The 18,995-nt window shown below is 38.7% G+C and overlaps 1 protein-coding gene across 2 annotated transcripts; it reads right to left on the bottom strand.

Annotated features, from left to right (window-relative positions):
• Positions 1–635: 635 nt before the first annotated feature.
• On the bottom strand, positions 636–18,346 carry LOC134677887 (acidic fibroblast growth factor intracellular-binding protein). Of its 2 annotated transcripts, XM_063536330.1 has the most exons (12): positions 18,208–18,346; positions 15,241–15,337; positions 13,366–13,467; positions 12,878–12,959; positions 11,173–11,285; positions 10,771–10,803; positions 10,008–10,107; positions 8,580–8,707; positions 6,679–6,747; positions 5,548–5,634; positions 3,170–3,268; positions 636–2,178 (listed from the first exon to the last, which is right to left on the bottom strand). In XM_063536330.1, the coding sequence occupies exons 1-12, from the start codon at positions 18,290–18,292 to the stop codon at positions 2,100–2,102; spliced, it is 1,074 nt and encodes a 357-aa protein (XP_063392400.1). In that variant the 5' UTR covers positions 18,293–18,346; the 3' UTR covers positions 636–2,099. The 2 variants fall into 2 exon arrangements, with proteins under 2 accessions (XP_063392400.1, XP_063392399.1); XM_063536329.1 differs by lacking the exon at positions 10,771–10,803 and having other exon boundaries at positions 11,140–11,285.
• Between the last annotated feature and the right edge of the window lie 649 nt (positions 18,347–18,995).

The raw sequence follows: 18,995 nt of genomic DNA, 5'->3' as shown, positions 1-18,995 counted from the left end.
AATTGCTCTGATTATTAGCTTAAGATATATACACGGTGGCTAAAATATAACTGCAATCCCAAAACCTCCCTGGCAACGGGAATGCAGTTATTTTTTAGCCACCCTGTATACATATGTAATACGGTAATACCTACTTGCTATTCATAAATGCTTGTTGCTAGGCCTACTACATGAATAAAGTACATATTTATATTTGAACTTTGAACTAACCAATATTTTTTGAAAGCAAGAATTTAAAAGTTTGCAAGCACGTACGATCTAAGTCACTGTCGCACTAATATGGAAGAGTGACAGAGACAGAAAGCGTTTCGTTGATGTAGCGCAAACGAGTGTCATCTTGGCTAGGCCACCTGATCGCCAAATAAAAAAAAAAATTACACACTTCGCACCCGTATGGTTTTTCCCCTTTGTGTATACGCTTAGACCTGTACAAATTCCTTAAACCGGTAAAAAAAAATACATTTGTTTATACAACGTCGGTGCCAAACAAGCCTATGTCCCGCCTGATGGTAAGCGAGCACCGTAGCCTATGGACTGCAATTTCACGGGTGTTACTTGCCGAGCCTTTAAAAACTTGCACACCCCTTTTTAACACATACGCTTTAAAATAAAGTAATTAATAAAGAAAACGCAAATTGTTTGAAAACTTTAATAGTACTTACATTATTGTCGAGGCTCCGAAGTAGCTACTTGCAGGCTGAGGATTCGTTTTAAACGGACGACCTTGGGAGTCCGTTTAATTGAATCCGAAGCCAGCAAGTAGCCTTCCAGCCGAGTCATATATAGTGCTTTTCTCAAAAATGGTGCAAGAAATATAAATATCATAGAAATATTTTACAAAACCAACGTTCTTACGTATATATTTTCACAGAAAAAAGCCCTTACCGCCTTTTTATTTTTTTAATAAAAAAATAGAAGTGTATTTTTCTGCCGAAACTATTTGAGACAACTAAATAGTCGCGGTACTAATCATCTGTTTGGCTGTTTAATGGGCCTGTGCCTTCATTTAATATGGCCATTTCAAATTTTAAAAAGTTTGGAACTCGACAAATAATGGAATTTGTATGCAACATTGCAGTCCCAAAAGCGAGACTGCAATGTTTTTAACTTTTTAATTTTTGAGTGACCATAAACTACGCGCTTCGCGACCTATTTTTTAGACGGCAAAGTCGACTTTGCCGTCCATTTTTGAGAAAATATATTTCTACAAATATTCAAAAACTTTACAATAAGTAATCACGTATATTATAACATACATTTAAACACACGAGACTTACACCTCAATTCGTTTCTATTTCACACATACTATGTGTATTAGCTAATAATACCTAGTCTATAACTAATATAGTCAATAGCCAAACAGTAGAAAAAACGAAATATAATATTTCTATGGAAAAACGGCCCTCCTGCTTTCTAATTTTTCTATGGATATTTTCTGTGAATTTGGCAGACTAAATGAATATATCTACACAAAAACGAATTGTACAGTTAACTCCATGAATAGTACCTATTACAGAACTAGATATCAGAAAATTTTACACAGGCCGCGTAGCCAACATGCCAATCGCTTACGCTCCGTAGCGATCGAAACGCAATTGTCACTGTCGCACTAATATAGAAGAGTGAAAGAGAGGCACAAAGCGTTTCGTTGTCGAAGCGATAGCGATTGTAACCTTGGCTAGGCCGGCAGGAAATTTAAAAGTTGCTAGGGTCCACGAGATTGATTTGATTTCGTACATTACCCCCCTGATCTCACAATATTTATATTACACTCACTTGTATTTTTAGTCGCTATTGGCGACATATTTCGGACCCGTCGGGGGTCCTTCCTCAGGCTCGAGTGCTCGCGGCGGCTGCACTTCTTGCACTGCGCGCCGCCTGTTCTCTTCCCATCTCTATCGCACGCGCGTAATTATATTGCTGTCCCGCCCATGAAGCCGGCGGTTGATGACACTGTGCGAGCGGAACAGCAACATAATTATGCGCGTGCAATAGAGATAGGAACAGGCGGGTATGTACAATATTCTTCGTGGTTAGCGTTTTTTTTATCAGTAATAATTTAGTTGAAGTTATTGTTTTGCTAACGAATTTTCTGTATTTTAAACGTGATACATTGTGAGCAAACACTGACTGACTACTTTCATGTATCTCTCCCAGACGCTCTTCAAATCCGCCTCTCTGCAAACAAAAAATAGTTATTTGTTTTACAAGGGGGCAAAGTTGTTGTTTAACCGCTCGTGCTAATATTGATACCCGAGCAAGCGAACGATTCCAAAATTGTACCACGAGCGTAGCGAGTGGTTCGAAAAATGGAATCTTGAGCATTGCGAGGGTTTCAAAGCACGAGGGTTAAACAAAATTTGCCCCCGAGTGTAACCCAAAATTTTTCAGCACACCAACCCGAAGAAAATATTAAATGTAAGATATCAAACAAAAACAAAGCAAATCAAATCCAAATGAATATTATTAAATACTTATCATTCAAAATCATAATTTAAAAGTAAATTCAACCAGCAGACATAAGTACTAAAAATTTGCATTTGATTACCTCAAATGCCTCAAATGTGAATAAAATGAAAATTTGCTATCAGTTTTTGAACAATCAGGAGAGCCTTTACCAGTTGGTGTGGTGATAAATATATGTATTATAGGACATTAACAAACAAATTGGCGAAGTCCTATACAGTAAGCTCAATAAGGCTTATGTTGTGGGTATTTAGACAACGATATATACTTAACGGACTAATCCCAATAGAGGCGCAATTTCCCCTCTGGGCAGGTCAGATGTCAGTCGCTTTTGTAAATACTAGTGCCTGCGCCAATTCTTAGGATTAGTAGCCAGGTGAATTCGCATCTGGCCGGAACATAGACTAGGAATCAGAGGATTCTAGAGACCTAGAGAGAGGGTCTAGAGAGACCGAGTTTAGAGCAATTATTTCATGCAACCGATCGATGATGCCAAAAATGCGGGGGTGCGCGGGACGAGGTGAGCGAAGTCCCGTGCCGTGATTGGTCCGTTCAAAGACACGGACGTCACACAAAGACACTTTTGACTCGAACGTGGAGTAAAATTACCGTATGCGTGGCAGAGGGGGTAGCGCGACTATGCTCAGTCTGGAGGATAGTTTGTCTGTGGGCCGGAAAGACTGACACACACAGGGTGCATTACCTTAGCACGTCCATCTGTAGCGCACATTGCTCGTATGCACTCAAAAACTGAGCCAAGTCTGTGCGCGGCCACCCGCCTGCGCGTAGTGGCTCCACACACCTGTCAAACAATTACTTAATCAGATATCAGAAATTATTTGAATAATTTTACGGTTTAGACTCACTCGTTTTTAGTCACTCGCGCGACATGTTTCGGAGAGGCTAGGTCTCTTTTCTCAAGCACTGACAGTGCGAGCAGCGTGCACAACGGCCGTGCATCGCGTACTGCGGCTCGCCGCGTCGCACACTGCGCGAGAAATATATATAGGCTCTCCGAAACATGTCGCGCGAGTGACTAAAAACAAGTGAGTCTAAACCGTAAAATTATTCAATGTTAGTATATCTCACAACAGTTTAAATTCAGAAATTATTTATTTGCATTGATACAATGTGGGGATGTTAGAATATATAGTGTTACAGATCATGTACCTAGCTTGCATGCAAGCGTGCAAAGACATCATCATCATCATCATCATCATCATCATCATCAGCCTACTCTCGTCCACTGCTGGACATAGGCCTCTCCTATTGCACGCCATTGAGCACGATTTGCGGCAACTCTGATCCAGCTCTTGCCAGCCGCCTTGCGAAGGTCATCGCTCCATCTAGTCTGAGGGCGTCCTACGCTACGCTTGCCGATGCGCGGTCTCCACTCGAGAACTCGTCTACCCCAACGGTTATCGGTTCTACGGCTAATATGACCGGCCCACTGCCACTTCGGTTTGCTAATCCGGTGGGCTATGTCGACGACTTTAGTTCTCTGACGGATGACTTCATTTCGAATACGATCCCTCAGAGAGACTCCGAGCATAGCCCTTTCCATAGCTCGCTGAGCGACTTTGAATTTATGAACCAGTCCTACCGTGAGTGTCCACGTTTCGGCTCCGTATGTCATCACGGGCAGGAAGACATCATCATAAAATCATAATCATAAATTTAACACATTCACTGCCCCCGACGCACATAATATGTGCGTTCACCGCCATACAAGTTTGTTCCTAGGCCACGCCCCCTGGCAGTGAACGCGTTAAATAAATATAAAATGACAAATTGAAATAATTGAAAAAATTAACATCATTTTATTGGCATATTACAATACTATTAAATACTAACACTCCTTAATTCAAAGTTCTTATTTCTTTTAAGAGGGGTCATCCATTAATTACATCACACGTTTAGGGGAGGGGGTGGGTCAAGAAAATGTGACATATTGTGACATGGGGGAGGGGGGAGACACAAACTTTGTGACGTCACTTTAACTTCATCAGTAACCGAAAATTTATTTAAATTATTTTATTCGCTGATGTATATTTAAATAACAAGTTTTTAAAACGACAATCGTTTTTATTCGTTTAATACTCTTTCCTAAGCAGTTTTGGGTTATAAAATTACTAATATTTATATCGTGAAAAATATTTTGATTTTGATAAAATATTAAGTACTAAATATAAAGTACTTTTTTAAAATTACAAATTTATTAAAATTATTTTATTCGCTGTACATTTAAATAACAAGTTTTTAAAACGATAATCGTTTTTATTCATTTAATTTTCTTTCCTAAACAGTTTTGGGTTATAAAATTACTAATATTTATATCGTCAAAAATATTTTGATAAAATATTAATAATACTTAGGTACTTACTTAATTCGATTTGGTGATTTCGTAGAAAAAATGTGACGTCACACTATGGGAGAGGGGTTTGCCAAATGTGACCAAGTGTGACAAGGAGGGGGGGAGGGGTCAAAAAACCTAGAAATTCGTGTAACGTAATTAATAGATGACCCCAGAAGGGGTTTCGTCACGCAGTGACGACGTCACCCCGTAAAGAGATCTATAGTAATAAATAATGTAGCAGTCTAAGTGTTACCACAGAATAAATAATAGTACTAGGTACAGCAGACTCACTCTCTAACAAAACGCGTCTGTTACGATCAGGACAGATATGGCCGCTATGTGGCGACAGCGCCACGCGCGGCTTACGGTTAGCCACCAAAATTGGTGTGGAACGGATGTACTTTTAGCTACCTGTTGCAAAGTGACGAAATCCCGGAGTGAGCCACGCCTGGTATTAAATAAAGTGTCATTTTATGGAACTTGCTAACAATGTAAACAAACCGCCATATTGTAATTGTCAAATATGAATGAATTTACTTTGTTTACATAGTTATCAAGTTACACTTTACATCACTACATCACTTTTAAGTACAGATTAATAACTTTAAGTATAGATTTTTAAATTATAACGCTTCATAATTTCGTTATTGCGAACCATATAATTTCTGGTAAGTTTCGATATCGTGAAAGGAAAGTAGGTATCCTAAAAGTTGTATTTATTGTACCTTTCCAGGAGGTCAATAAAGAGTGACCTCAGCTCTCTCCCTCGATGAAGGTTGCACGCCAGACCCACTAGAGCTCTCGTATATAACCTGCAAATACACAATAAGTTATAACTGGGCCAATTTTAGAAGTATTTGAACAAATTAAAATATTTTTCAGAAAAATATTTTAATTTGTTTCTATCAAGTAGAAACACTACTATATAAATTATAAACTGAAATAAATGTCATATGCTAAGAAAAAAGTGACCAAGGCCTCCAGTGCCCCAGGCTGGAATCGAACCAGCGTCCTCTGCTATCGCGGCAGGTGCCTGAACCACTCGGCCACCGGGCCACAGCGGCATAAGTCGAATTTTTCCAAGTATATGCACTTCTTACTGAAGGCTTGTGGCGCCCCCTGGCCATCCCTAAGGTAGAACAGTATGGTTCGGTTGGTGGGTGGTTTGGTTGGTTTGGCATATTTTGAAAAAAATCACATTTTAAATTTTAGATTTTTATAATCCTACACGGAATCATGAGCTCTTTTGATTCTAATAGAGGTAAAAAGCGCTCTAAATCTTTTTCTATTTCGTTTACATTTTTCGATGGGGTGGAGACCACGGACTAGCAAGCGCAGCGTAGGACGTCCCACAAGATGGACGGACGACCTTGTTAAGGTCGCCGGAAGACGCTGGATGCGGGTCGCTTCCAACCGGCACGTATGGAAGTCCAAGAGGGAGGCCTATGTTCAGCAGTGGACGTCTTATGGCTGAGATGATGATTTTGATTACATTTTTCATAAATTTTGTACGACGGTAAGAAAATAGATAGAGGGTACGTATTTTTTTCTATTATGATACTGAGTAGAAATAACATATTTGCCATCACGCTTGACAAGTAATCAGAATCACATATAAATTGATGGTATACATACATAATCATACATACAATATGGTATACATCATACATACATACAAAAAACTTAACCCTTATTTATTTAGGCAAAAACAAATGTGTAAAAACATTTTTTTAATAAAGAATCGCGATTAGCTTTTGGCGCCTAATATTATAAAAAATATTTCAATACAGATATCTATGTCTAAACGCACATGTGCGTTGCCGGCATTGAATGTATAATTTCATTGCGAGTGTTACCTGAAGTTTAGTTCTAACTCTTGGTATGATTTCTCCAACAGCTTCGGTTTCAGACGCATACATATCAAGCTGAAACAAAAGAGGTCTGAATTATATCCAAATCTATAGTTCGTTTTTTTACCATTAGAAAGAACTTGCAAGGTAAGCGATCTTGACATGTCTTTTAATTGAAAAACGCTTTTTAGAAATCAAAAACTATTACTTATGAAAGTAGAAGAATATAAATGATCGTATTAGATTCATAATTGTTACATATTTGCTGTAACTTATTTTTCAATTAAAAGACACATCAAGATTGTTAACCTTATTTCTAATGCTAAAAAAACGAGCTATAAAGAAAACATCGACAGCAAATACAAAATCGGCTCAAGGACTTTGGTTAATATCTGAGTCGCTTAACTTCAAACTCGGGTAAATCCATCTGTCAGATTATGCAAAAGAAAACAATAAAAATTTCTAGCAAATCTATTTCTATTCATAAAAAAAAACTGAAATAAAAGCAGAGGTAAACAACAGGCGGTCTTACCGCTAAAAAGCGATCTATTCAGACAACCTTTGGGTAACTAAAACCTAAACCTTGGCCTTGGGTTTTGGGGCTTACTGTTCGTACTCAGGGCCGGTGTTTTTATAGTATGAATTATCTCAAATGATTTTTTCGAGTTCGGGTGCTAATCCGTTAAACAAAAGCCTTTGTTTCTTTTAAGAGCGGGCCACGGCGGGCACGTGCCAAAGCAACCATGTCGTTTAAAAGGCAACTATCGTGATAGTATTAAGGTTCAAATTCATATGACAGCTTGTTCAGAGAACAATCGGGGTGGTCTTGTTTTTGGAGATAACAAAAACAGTGTTATCTCCGAATGGAAAGTTGAAAGATATTTGGCTAGTGCAGGGGACAGCAGGGAGGATATACGTTCACAGAGAGAGGCCATGGTTGAGCGAATGAACTTGACCCTTAGTCTCGTTTCCCAGTGGGGTGATGACAATCTGGTCACGTTCAATGCCTCCAAAACGCAGACGTGTCTATTTTCCGCAAAACGGAGTCCATTCGACCTGACTCCTTCTTTCCGGGGTGCATCTGTACCTATTGCCGACAGTCTGGAACTCCTCGGCATGGAGCTGAGTTCAGTCCTCAGCTTCGGCAGCTTCATTGAGTCTAAAGCTCAAACTGCGGCCAGAAAGCTGGGCGTCCTAAATAAGGTGAAGCGATACTTCACACCTGGACAGCTTCTAACACTTTACAAAGCTCAAGTCCGGTCGTGTATGGAGTATTGCAGCCACCTGTGGGATGGCTCAGCTAAATACCAACTCGCCGCTTTGGACTCAGTGGAGCGCAGAGCCAGGAGGATGATTGGCGACAAGAAGCTAACGGCTAAGCTTCAGTCTTTGGCCCATCGGCGGAAAGTCGCCAGCCTGTCGGTATTCTACAGGCTGCACTTCGGGGAGTGTGCCCAAGAGCTACACGAGCTTATACCACCGTCCCCATTCTACCATCGGACTTTTAGACGCACGGCCGGTTTCCATCCTTACATGGTAGATATTCCACCAATTCGCACGAAGCGCTTTGCTTCTACTTTCCTTATGCGAACTGCCAAGGAATGGAATTCCCTGCCGGCGTCTATATTTCCGTGTTCTTATAACCCGGCAACCTTCAAATCAAGAGTGAACAGGCACCTTCTGGGCAAGCTCGCTCCATCGTAGGCCACGTCTACGCCTCGGCTAGTCTGTGGCCATGAGTAAGCCCATTCATAATAAAAAAATAAAAAAAAAAACAACAACAATACCTTTCGTTTAACAGATTAGGGTTCGAGCCCGAAAAAATCACCTGAGATAATTCATACTACGTAATTATTGCGTCACGTCATTATTGACTGACGAAACATCAACTTATATAATATGCTCACTGTTTGTGCTCCTTCTCCTTGTCCAAGAGGATCCGTAGCTCCCTGAGTTCTAGAAGGAACTCGCGGTCCATCTCAGTGTCGTAGTACTCTGGGCCGGTGCAGGAATAAGTCCATGACGTCATTATTGACTGCCGACAAAATAATATCAATAGTTGTGTAAGAAGTACTAGTGCTCGACGCTGCACTAGTATTCGACATGGGCACTTTATGTCAAATGTCAAAGTGACAAGGATTAAATTTGAATACAGAAAAATCTTCACCGTTCAAATTTAACCTACATTCATCAGCCATAAGACGTCCACTGCTGAACATAGGCCTCCCCCTTGGACCTCCATTCGTACCGGTTGGAAGCGACCCGCATCCAGCGTCTTCCGGCGGCCGTAACAAACACCTATTGGGAACGTGCGAAGTCGGTGGCGCTGATCGTCACAAACACAGGTAATCTTATGGAATGTCCGACATTAGTACTAGCGGCAGCCGATTGAACTAATTTTACTCCATAAGATTTAACGTAGAAATTCCGCCAAAATGAGGGCAGCACCAGTCGTGCACACAGCGAATATTACTTTGACATAAAGTGCCCATGTCTAATACTTGTTCAGCGTCGAGCACTGGTACCTTAGTTGTACCTGATGGTGGCCTAGCGGTAATAGCGTGCGACTTACATTGATGTCACTAAAACGATGTTTGTATTATGGCGCCGTCCTGTGGCTAAACTTAGATGAAATACCTATTGTACAATTAAAGCTTATAAGGAAGCGAAAATGGGATTCAAAGCCCTTTTGAACGCCACAGACGGCAATTGACGTCAACGCAAAATCGTGACAACGACGCCAAAGACGGCTTTTGACGTCGATCGTTTTTTGATGAAAATCTACTGAAAAGCACCCCCCTTGTAGGTTGTCATTATTTAATCACAAATTTTAGCCCCGTGGCGTCAGTGGCACGGCAAATGGACGCGCCGTTTGGCGTTCAAAAGGTTAAAAAAATACAATATAGGTTAAGGTTAAAATACATATGTATGTTAGTCTGTAAGGTATTTGTAATATGGACCTTGCTGCCTGAATTAAATGAACTGTATATTTAATTATTATACAAAAGGTTAATGGTATATAAATAATCATACAAAAGTAACTTAAATATCTAAATATTAAAATATTTTAATCTAAAAGACCTCCGCGGGCTGTACCGGGTCCAAAGGTGCCCATGATACTTGCCGAATAAATATTAAATATCTAAATAAATAATAAAATAAAAAACTTCCACGCGGACGAAGTCACGGGATTAACAATAAAAATAGCATTGTATAGTGAAACTGACAACAAATAAACAATAAATTAGTAGAAAAGTAAATATTCATAATGCTCAATTCAATGGCAGCGCTATAAAATATTCATTGCCAATAACGACAGCGTGTCGTGAACGCACCTGAGCGCAGTGATAGAAGTCGTTGAAGCACAGATACTGTAGCTTGCGTTTCGTGGTCTCGAAACGCATGCACGCTATGAACACTACCGCGCCATATTTCCTATAACAAAGAAAAGCACGCACTTTAAAACACAGAGATACACTTGATAAAATCATTCTTCCATTTAGTAACAATTTTTTATTTTATAAATAGCCTATAGGTAAGGCTGTGGTATTTTAATATTGCATTATGGTTGAATCTCACGACAACGTGTCGTCATAGTAAACTTACTTATAACTCATTAGTAAAATAATTGATCTAATATTGGCAACGACGTTGCCAGACATCGCCTCGACGTACTCTGTGGACATTGTCGAACTGCCACGTGACGACAACGTATCGTCTCTGTATACTTACTTGGCCAGTGGCTCCGAGAGTAAGAACGTGGGCCTAATATTGGCGACGACGTTGCCAGGCATCTCCTCGACGCCCCGGGACACGCGGCGCACGTTGTCCAACTGCCACGTGACGACAACGTGTCGTCACTGTATACTTACTTAGCCAGTGGCTCCGAGAGTAAGAACGTGGACCTAATATTGGCGACGACGTTGCCAGGCATCTCCTCGACGCCGCTTCACTTCACGATAATGTGTCGTCATTGTAAAATTACGTAACAAAAGGCAGTAACTTTAGGAAAGCGGGCTGTATATATTGAGCAATTGAAGCTTGACCGACAACGTTGCCAGGCACCTGCACGACAACGTGTCGTCATTATAAACTTACTTGGCCAGTGGCTCTGAGAGTAAGAACGTGGATCTAATATTGGCGACAACGTTGCCAGGCATCTCCTCGACGCCCCGGAACACGCGGCGCACGTTGTCCAACTGCCACGTGACGACAACGTGTCGTCACTGTATACTTACTTGGCCAGTGGCTCCGAGAGTAAGAACGTGGACCTAATATTGGCGACGACGTTGCCAGACATCTCGACGCCGCTTCACTTCACGATAATGTGTCGTCAACGTCATTGTAAAATTACGTAACAAAAGGCAGTAACTTTAGGAAAGCAGACTGTATATATTGAGCAATTGAAGCTTGACCGACAACGTTGCCAGGCACCTGCACGACAACGTGTCGTCTTTATAAACTTACTTGGCCAGTGGCTCCGAGAGTAAGAACGTGGACCTAATATTGGCGACGACGTTGCCAGGCATCTCCTCGACGCCCCGGAACACGCGGCGCACGTTGTCGAACTGTCGCCGGCAGCAACGCAGCGGCGCGCCCGAGCGCTCCGCCACCTGACGACAACGTGTCGTCATTAGTTTTCTTTGCTTAGGGGTCATCCATTAATTACGTCACACGAATTTCTAGGTTTTTTGACCCCTCCCCCCTCCTTGTCACACTTGGTCACATTTGGCAAACCCCTCCCCCCTAGTGTGACATCACATTTTTTCTACGAAATCGCCAAATCGAATTAAGTAAGTATCTAAGTATTATTAATATTTTATCATAATATTTTTGACGATATAAATATTAGTAATTTTATAACCCAAAACTGCTTAGAAAAGAATATTAAACGAATAAAAACGAGTATCGTTTTAAAAACTTGTTATTTAAATGTACAGCGAATAAAATAAGTAATTTAAATAAATTTTCAGTTACTGATGAAGTTAAAGTGACGTCACAAAGTTTGTGTCTCCCCCCTCCGCCATGTCACAATATGTCACATTTTCTTGACCCCCTCCCACCCCCTAAACGTGTGATGTAATTAATGGATGACCCCTTATTATGATTTGTAAGTAATAAGCATTATGTTGCACTAAACAAGAGGTAAGTGAAGTCAATTAAATATCGATACGGACAAAGTGCCAAAAATATAAATACTCCATCCATTAAAGTCAATGCTAGCACAGAATAAATAATAGTACTAGGTACAGAAGACTCCACTCTCTAACAAAACGCGTCTGTTACGATCAGCACAGATATGGCCGCTAGGTGGCGAAAACGCCACGCGCGGCTTATGGCTAGCCACCAAAATTGGTGTGGAACTGATGTAATTTTAGCTACCTGTAGCAAAATGACGAAATCGCGGAGTGAGCCACGCCTGATGCTAGTACAAAAAATCTAGTATCTTAAAAATAACAGTAAATTTCATAAAAATATTTTTTGTTAATACATTAATGACTTGTTATTAAAGTATTTCGCGTAAGTAACATGATCTTATTTATACACTCACAATAATTTGTGTAATTTTCATGCAAAAGGTACCACATTGTGCCTTTCCATAAGCTTTCCATGTATTATGTATTATGAATCTTTGTTATTTGAAATAAATGATTATTGAATTGAATAAGGACGCTGTGATAGGTTATTCGTATAAAGATACAAGCAAATTTCGTCCTTATGGTAAGCAACAATGTGACAATGAAACCTTTTGCTTGAAAACGTCACATTTACAAATGTTTCTTGTTCCTACTAGAAACTGTGATGATTATAAAATACGATTTTTAGGGTTCCATACCCAAAGGGTAAAACGGGACCCTATTACTAAGACTTCGCTGTCCGTCCGTCCGTCTGTCCGTCTGTCTGTCACCAGGCTGTATCTCACGAACCGTGATAGCTAGACAGTTGAAATTTTCACAGATGATGTATTTCTGTTGCCGCTATAACAACAAATACTAAAAACAGAATAAAATAAAGATTTAAGTGGGGCTCCCATACAGCAAACGTGATTTTTGACCAAAGTTAAGCAACGTCGGGCGTGGTCAGTATCAGTACTTGGATGGGTGACCGTTTTCTTTTTGCATTTTTTCCGTTTTTTTTTTTGCTTTATGGTACGGAACCCTTCGTGCGCGAGTCCGACTCGCACTTACCCGGTTTTTTTCATTACCTCATCCAAATCTTTTCTATGCCGTGACGACAGTTTTCGCCCGAGTAGCTCCCTTATTACAGCATCGTCCAATTCATAATACCTGAACAGAACATATCATTTAATATTTACTACATTTAATAGGATAGGGATAAATGGAAAGAGTTAGGGGAGGCCTTTGCCTACAAAAGGCATACAGATGAAAATTAGATATTATATATACATATAGGTTAAGAACATAAAGAAATGTATTTACAAACTACTTGTCTGAAATAAAGGCTATTTCATACATTCACATTTAATGTAAACTTAGAATAAATAAAAAGTGGAAAAATTACTGTCTTGGGTGAAGACTTGAACTCACTCAAAAACAATCTTGGTGGAAAGACTACTATTACTTGTTCTGTGCTTATACCTTAACCCACACTTAACTGTCCATCTGTGGACCTTATTACAAAAGGCACAAGGTCCACCGATGGACAGTTAAGAGTGTTGCCGTTTGCACTCACTTCTCAATGAGCATCTGCTTGGTAGCCTCGTCTATCTGGAACACCATCTGCTCCGACAGCTTGGTGGGCACTGTGAGCAGTCGCTCCAAGAGCGCAAATGTCCTGGAAACAAGTTATTGTTATTATGGTGCAGTGAGTTCATTCCTTCTACAAACGGAGCTCGCTGTTCGTATGTGGCGTCTCCTCTAGCGGTCACTGCCAACATCGTGCCATAATAATCTAACAGATGGCGTTAGCGAGCTAGAACGCACAAACTACTAAGAAGATACTACGTCTAGAACGCAATTAGTATGAGAGACCTACATCGCGCTTACGGAGTTATAATGTCAGTTACTATATACATAACTACCGACCAACTCTCAATGGACTTCGGTCCCCAGGCATAACACCCGCCTAGAGAGAGTACTCTCTATTGCCTCTCTACCTTCTACAGTGGAATTTGTAAATTGATGTAAATAATATTGTAAATATATTTGTAAATACTCTCCGTGTCGTCTCTTGTACATGACATAGTTTCCCCTACCCTACATACCATCTACACGTAAATTGCTGCTGACAGTGCTGACTAATCAAAAATACCAGTAAGAGCATGAGACATTCAATCCGGAGATCGTGGGTTCAAACCCCGAAACTTATGTATATATCTTGATTAGGGAACTATGAAAGCACCCATGAGGCAGACATGTTCAGACATAGTTTCCCCTACCCTACATACCATCTACACGTAAATTGCTGCTGACAGTGCTGACTAATCAAAAATACCAGTAAGAGCATGAGACATTCAATCCGGAGATCGTGGGTTCAAACCCCGAAACTTATGTATATATCTTGATTAGGGAACTATGAAAGCACCCATGAGGCAGACATGTTCACCTAGAGTGTCCTAGAGTGTCCAAAGCCTCTATAAAATCAGTATAAAAAAAAACTTATGTATCAAATATCATTTGATATTTACCAGTCTCTGTTCAGTGAAGGAAAACATTGTGAGGAAACCTGACCAGAGTAATCCCAATAAAGATAGTTTACCCTCTGGGTTGGAAGGTCAGATGGCAGTCGCTTTCGTAAAAACTAATGTCTACGCCAATTTTTAGGATTAGTTGTCAAGAAGACCCCAGGCTCCCATGAGCCATGGCAAAATGCCCGGACAACACAAGGTAGATGATGAGTTGGAAGCAAATTTAGACAGCAGCAATTATCCTGCTGTTTTACCCGTATTAAAGAGATGCCTGTTTAATGTGTTATGTCTTGTATTCAATCCTACTATTTTTCATAGTTGGTGTCTAGTTGCCTACAGTAGTATTTTGGTGAGCTTGTAAATAAGTCCTGATATAATTTCCTTGGTCTGCCTTCATGTGTTCAGTTCATCACAGTATTTTTAATGTAGTTGTTTGTGAAGTTGGTTTATAGTTCGTTTTTTTAGCATTAGAAAGAACTTGGAAGAAGGGTTACATATCAGAATACCGAAAACTGATTTACCTAATGTTGAATCACCTATGCTTGATTCACCTATTTTTAAATTACCTCTCGATCATTTTACCTAAACATTGACTGACCTAAGTTTATAATACCTAAGCTCAAATAACCTAATGGACGAAACACCTAATGCACGATATACCTAATGCACGTTTTACCTACTGCATGTTTCACCTAAAGCTATTATACCTAATGCACAAATCACCTATAGCTGATATACCTAATGGACGATACACCTAAAGCTGATATACCTAATGAATGATGTACCTAAACTTGATTTACCTAATGGACGAAATACCTAAAACTCACACACACACACACATCAAGATTGTTTACCTTATTTCTAATGCTAAAAAATGAACTATAGCTTAGTGACGTGCAAGCTGTGTCAAAGTCTGATACCTGTAGTGATCTAGCACATCGCTGGCGATGAGCTCCACGGAGGCCCCCATCTGCTTGGCAACTCCACGCTGGTGCAGCGTGGACACTGCTTCGCTTGCTACCAACAAGACAGGTTTGCTGAACTCATATTCTTTTACTAATACTTGGAAAATGTTGACAAGTAGTAAGAAAACTTAATTAATCAGATTCTACTGCATATATGATGTGTAATGAGTAAACATCGGTATCAACGTTCAAATTTCGTGGCAATGTACGGTTGGCAGAAAAATAAATACAAACAAATCACTTAGTATTTTTAACCTTTATTTTGTATATGTAAATAAAAAAGCCCCTAAATAGTACATTTCCTAATTAGGGTGGTAAAACAAAGAAAGGCCGCGCAATCGCAATTGTTGCGGCCCAAGCTGCAAGCGAGGGACGTAATTATGCGATCGAGGGCTTTCTTTATTACCTCCCGTGTTGGAAAAATATGTGCACATTTGGCCAGAAAGCGGCTCTATCCGTACGCGTAGCGTGCGGAAAAAGCCACTTTATGTCCAGGTGTGGCATACAATATTTTACGAGTTAGAATAGATCACTAAAATTTGTTCCATAGATTTTGCTGTCAATCTTTGACGTCTGTTAGAATATATCCATTTTAAATGACTAAAAGATCTTTCCACGCTGACTGAGGTAATAGGAAGGTATGTCAAGCATTGAAAATTTTGCACACAGTTTTTATTTACACTTTCTGGTATTTCAGCCTCGTTGTTTTTAGATAGTTGGTTAATTATTTGTACAGTCTTATAACCAGGATTTTTCTTTAATACACTTTTTAATTTAAAATAAACTTTTCTGGCATTTTGATGTAACCTTAACGTTGATATTTTTTTTTGCAAACCATGAACAATGTTTAATGATTCTGCTAGACTCAGTTTTGGATCCTCCAATAATTTTATTGACTTAGCAATTATACTAAAGTGTGTATCGACGAATAGTAACTCAGTTTTTAAATTCCGGTTAAGGAAATTTTTTTTTGCTTTAGAAATTGCACTCGCTTCACGCGGATTTAAGGCATCGATGACAGATTTGATTTTATCATAATGCATGTGATAATATGAGGCAGCATTTAACCATGTTCCCCATCTTGTTATCACGGGTCGGGGTGGTAGAGGAATATTTACACACATTTGATGAAATAATTTTGTCCTTGAAGGAGCGTTACGAAATATTTTTTTGATACAGTCAATCAAACTGTTTATGGTCGGGTAAAGACTTCTAATTATCTCTGCGACTCGATTACATCCATGTGCTATGCATGTTACATGAGTCATATTTTTATATTTCTGAACAAGGTTTTTAGCTGCTTTTACCATGTAGGAACCGGCATCCGTTATAAAAAATAATAATTTATCCATGTTTTTTTTGTATTCATCGCCCCAAAGATCTTCAAGGGTTTCCTCAACGAGTTTGGTTATTGTCGAATGGTTAGTCGCCTCCAATACCTTAGAAGCAAATAAATGTGGCTGGGTACTAGTTCCATCTAGAGCTCCGATCAAAATATTTGCCACTTTTTTTCCCACGGAATCTGATGTTTCATCAACACTGAGGTAAATCATTTTATTTTGTAATTTCTCTTTCAATTCATTTTTTTTCTTTTCATACAATTCAGGTAAGCATTTTACTCGTATTTTTGTTTCACTCGGCACAGTAATATCGTTTCCATATTTATGATTTAAAAGGTTTTCTACAAAATTTCTAAATTTAGGATTGTCTAATTTTGACCACGGTATATTCGAACAAATCATAAACTCTGTTAAATCTTTATTAAATTTTTCTTGTGCATTATTTTTATGAATTTTGTTGTGTAAATCTGTTTTTAAATGGCGGTCGATACTAGATTTAGAGGGAAATAATTTCGAATTACACAATTTGCAATATACGATATCGTCTTTAATTTCGAAATCAGCATTATCTCGTATTATATCCTGTAAATGGCAGCGTGAATCAGATAATTTATCTTGATGAGATTTTGATTTCAAATGTTTCTCTATATTGTACCTTTTCTTTTTTATATTCATTTCGCAAATAGTACAGCAAGCACCTTCGTTAGTGAATATAAAATCAGTATACTGCGTCAAATCCATTTTCTCAAGTCTGATAGGGAGTTGGGTAAAGATTTATCAATGCTAAATTGTAGTTGTAAGTGTTTTTAAGAACTATTATCGTTGAAGATTTTACCACATATTATTTTGCATGACAATTAAATTGACATTTGTTGCCTATTTGGCATTTAGAATTTTTTTTACAAATGGATAATGAAATGAGTATTGAGGTTCTATGACGTATTAAGAATATAAACCTCTTTAAATATATGTACAGTTTACCAAAGTACGATTAAGAATAAAAATAAATTAAATGTTATTTATTACTAATAAATAAAACAATGATACCTATGTATTTCTTTTTTTGCGACCCTTACCAAGTGCCACGAAATTTGAACGTTGATACCGATGTTTAGTAATGAGTAGGGCACCCAATATCGGACGATTCTTAAATCCGATATTGGTCCTCATTACTGGATTTCAGGAATTATTATTGGTGTTTAGCTTGATCATTTAAAAATCTTTTTAAGGCATAATCATGCAAATAGACAATTAAAATGGTACGTGTTTAATATATTGCTACACATATACGAAATTTCCAAAATTTCACATGGTACAAATGTAAAACTACATCTTCCATATGCATTAAATTAATAATATTCATGAAATTGTACATGTCCTTGTCCTTGTCCAAATTTAAACATTTTTGATGGCATATCGACTTGGTTGTACTTAAATTAGACTCATTTTGACTCCCTTGTATTTTAAAAACTTATTTTATAAATAATCTACATTCTACGATACTGTCCGTGATAGCTACAAGTATTTATTAATAGATAAGACTGATCGAACTCCCTGATTAGAAATCGACCTTAATACTTACATGAGCAACCTTCTATCCATAACTGATATATTTCAGGGTCTATTAGAGTGTAATTACTAACGAATACATCCACCTCTGTGTACATTTTGTGATTATTTTAATGTTTTTATACAATAAGAAAACACGGCGACTTTGAAAGGTATCTGTCAAATGTGTTTGACGGCTTACGCAACGTTTTGATCACTCGCTAATGCACAGCACGAAATATATTTTTAAATCACGTCAAACTTAATATCAAAGCTCACAAATTGAATTTGTCCTGATTTCAAAATCATTTTATTACTAATAAAATAAAATAAGCCTTTATTGCTGTGTAACATAATAATAATATAAGTATTAAGTTGCACTATGTTTCTTTTATACTACACTATATATTTTATATCTAATTCCTTAACTAAGTGAATCGGCAACCGGTTTTCGCTTCTTCCTTTTTACAGCTTGTCTTTCGACATAGGCCTCCTCTAAACCTTTCCATTTTATCCTGTCTTTTGCAGTTCGTCTCCATGTAGGGCCAGCTATCTTTCTTATGTCGTCTTCCCAACGTTTAAAATTGTCCTCCTTCTTTTCTTGTCCCGTCCCTCGGGTACCATTCCGTTATTATTTTTGTCCACTTTTCTGTTCTTTCCCTTAACATATGCCCTGTCCATCTCCACTTTAATCGTTTGTAAACATATTGGATGTTTTTGAATTTAGTTTTATTCTTTATAATTTGTAGACTAACCTTATCTCTGCGTTTTACTCCTAGAACACTTCTCTCCATTCCGTTTTGACACACTTTTATTTTGTTT

This window comes from Cydia fagiglandana, chromosome 27, assembly GCF_963556715.1.
Source record: "Cydia fagiglandana chromosome 27, ilCydFagi1.1, whole genome shotgun sequence".
Taxonomy (NCBI): Eukaryota; Metazoa; Arthropoda; class Insecta; order Lepidoptera; family Tortricidae; genus Cydia; species Cydia fagiglandana.
The sequence above is the reverse complement of the archived record's forward strand: the minus strand, read 5'-3'. Positions and strand labels throughout refer to the sequence as shown.

What these genes read in the sequence shown, in the direction of transcription:
- LOC134677887 (XM_063536329.1), bottom strand. Translation starts at nt 18,292, where the DNA reads ATGTACACAGAGGTGGATGTATTCGTTAGTAATTACACTCTAATAGAC. An exon ending in CTCTCGGAGCCACTGGCCAA is followed by an intron (nt 10,108 to 11,139) that starts GTAAGTTTATAA and finishes TCTTTGTTATAG; the next exon opens with GAAATATGGCGCGGTAGTGT. An exon ending in CTACAGATGGACGTGCTAAG is followed by an intron (nt 2,179 to 3,169) that starts GTAATGCACCCT and finishes TTTTGTTTGCAG; the next exon opens with AGAGGCGGATTTGAAGAGCG.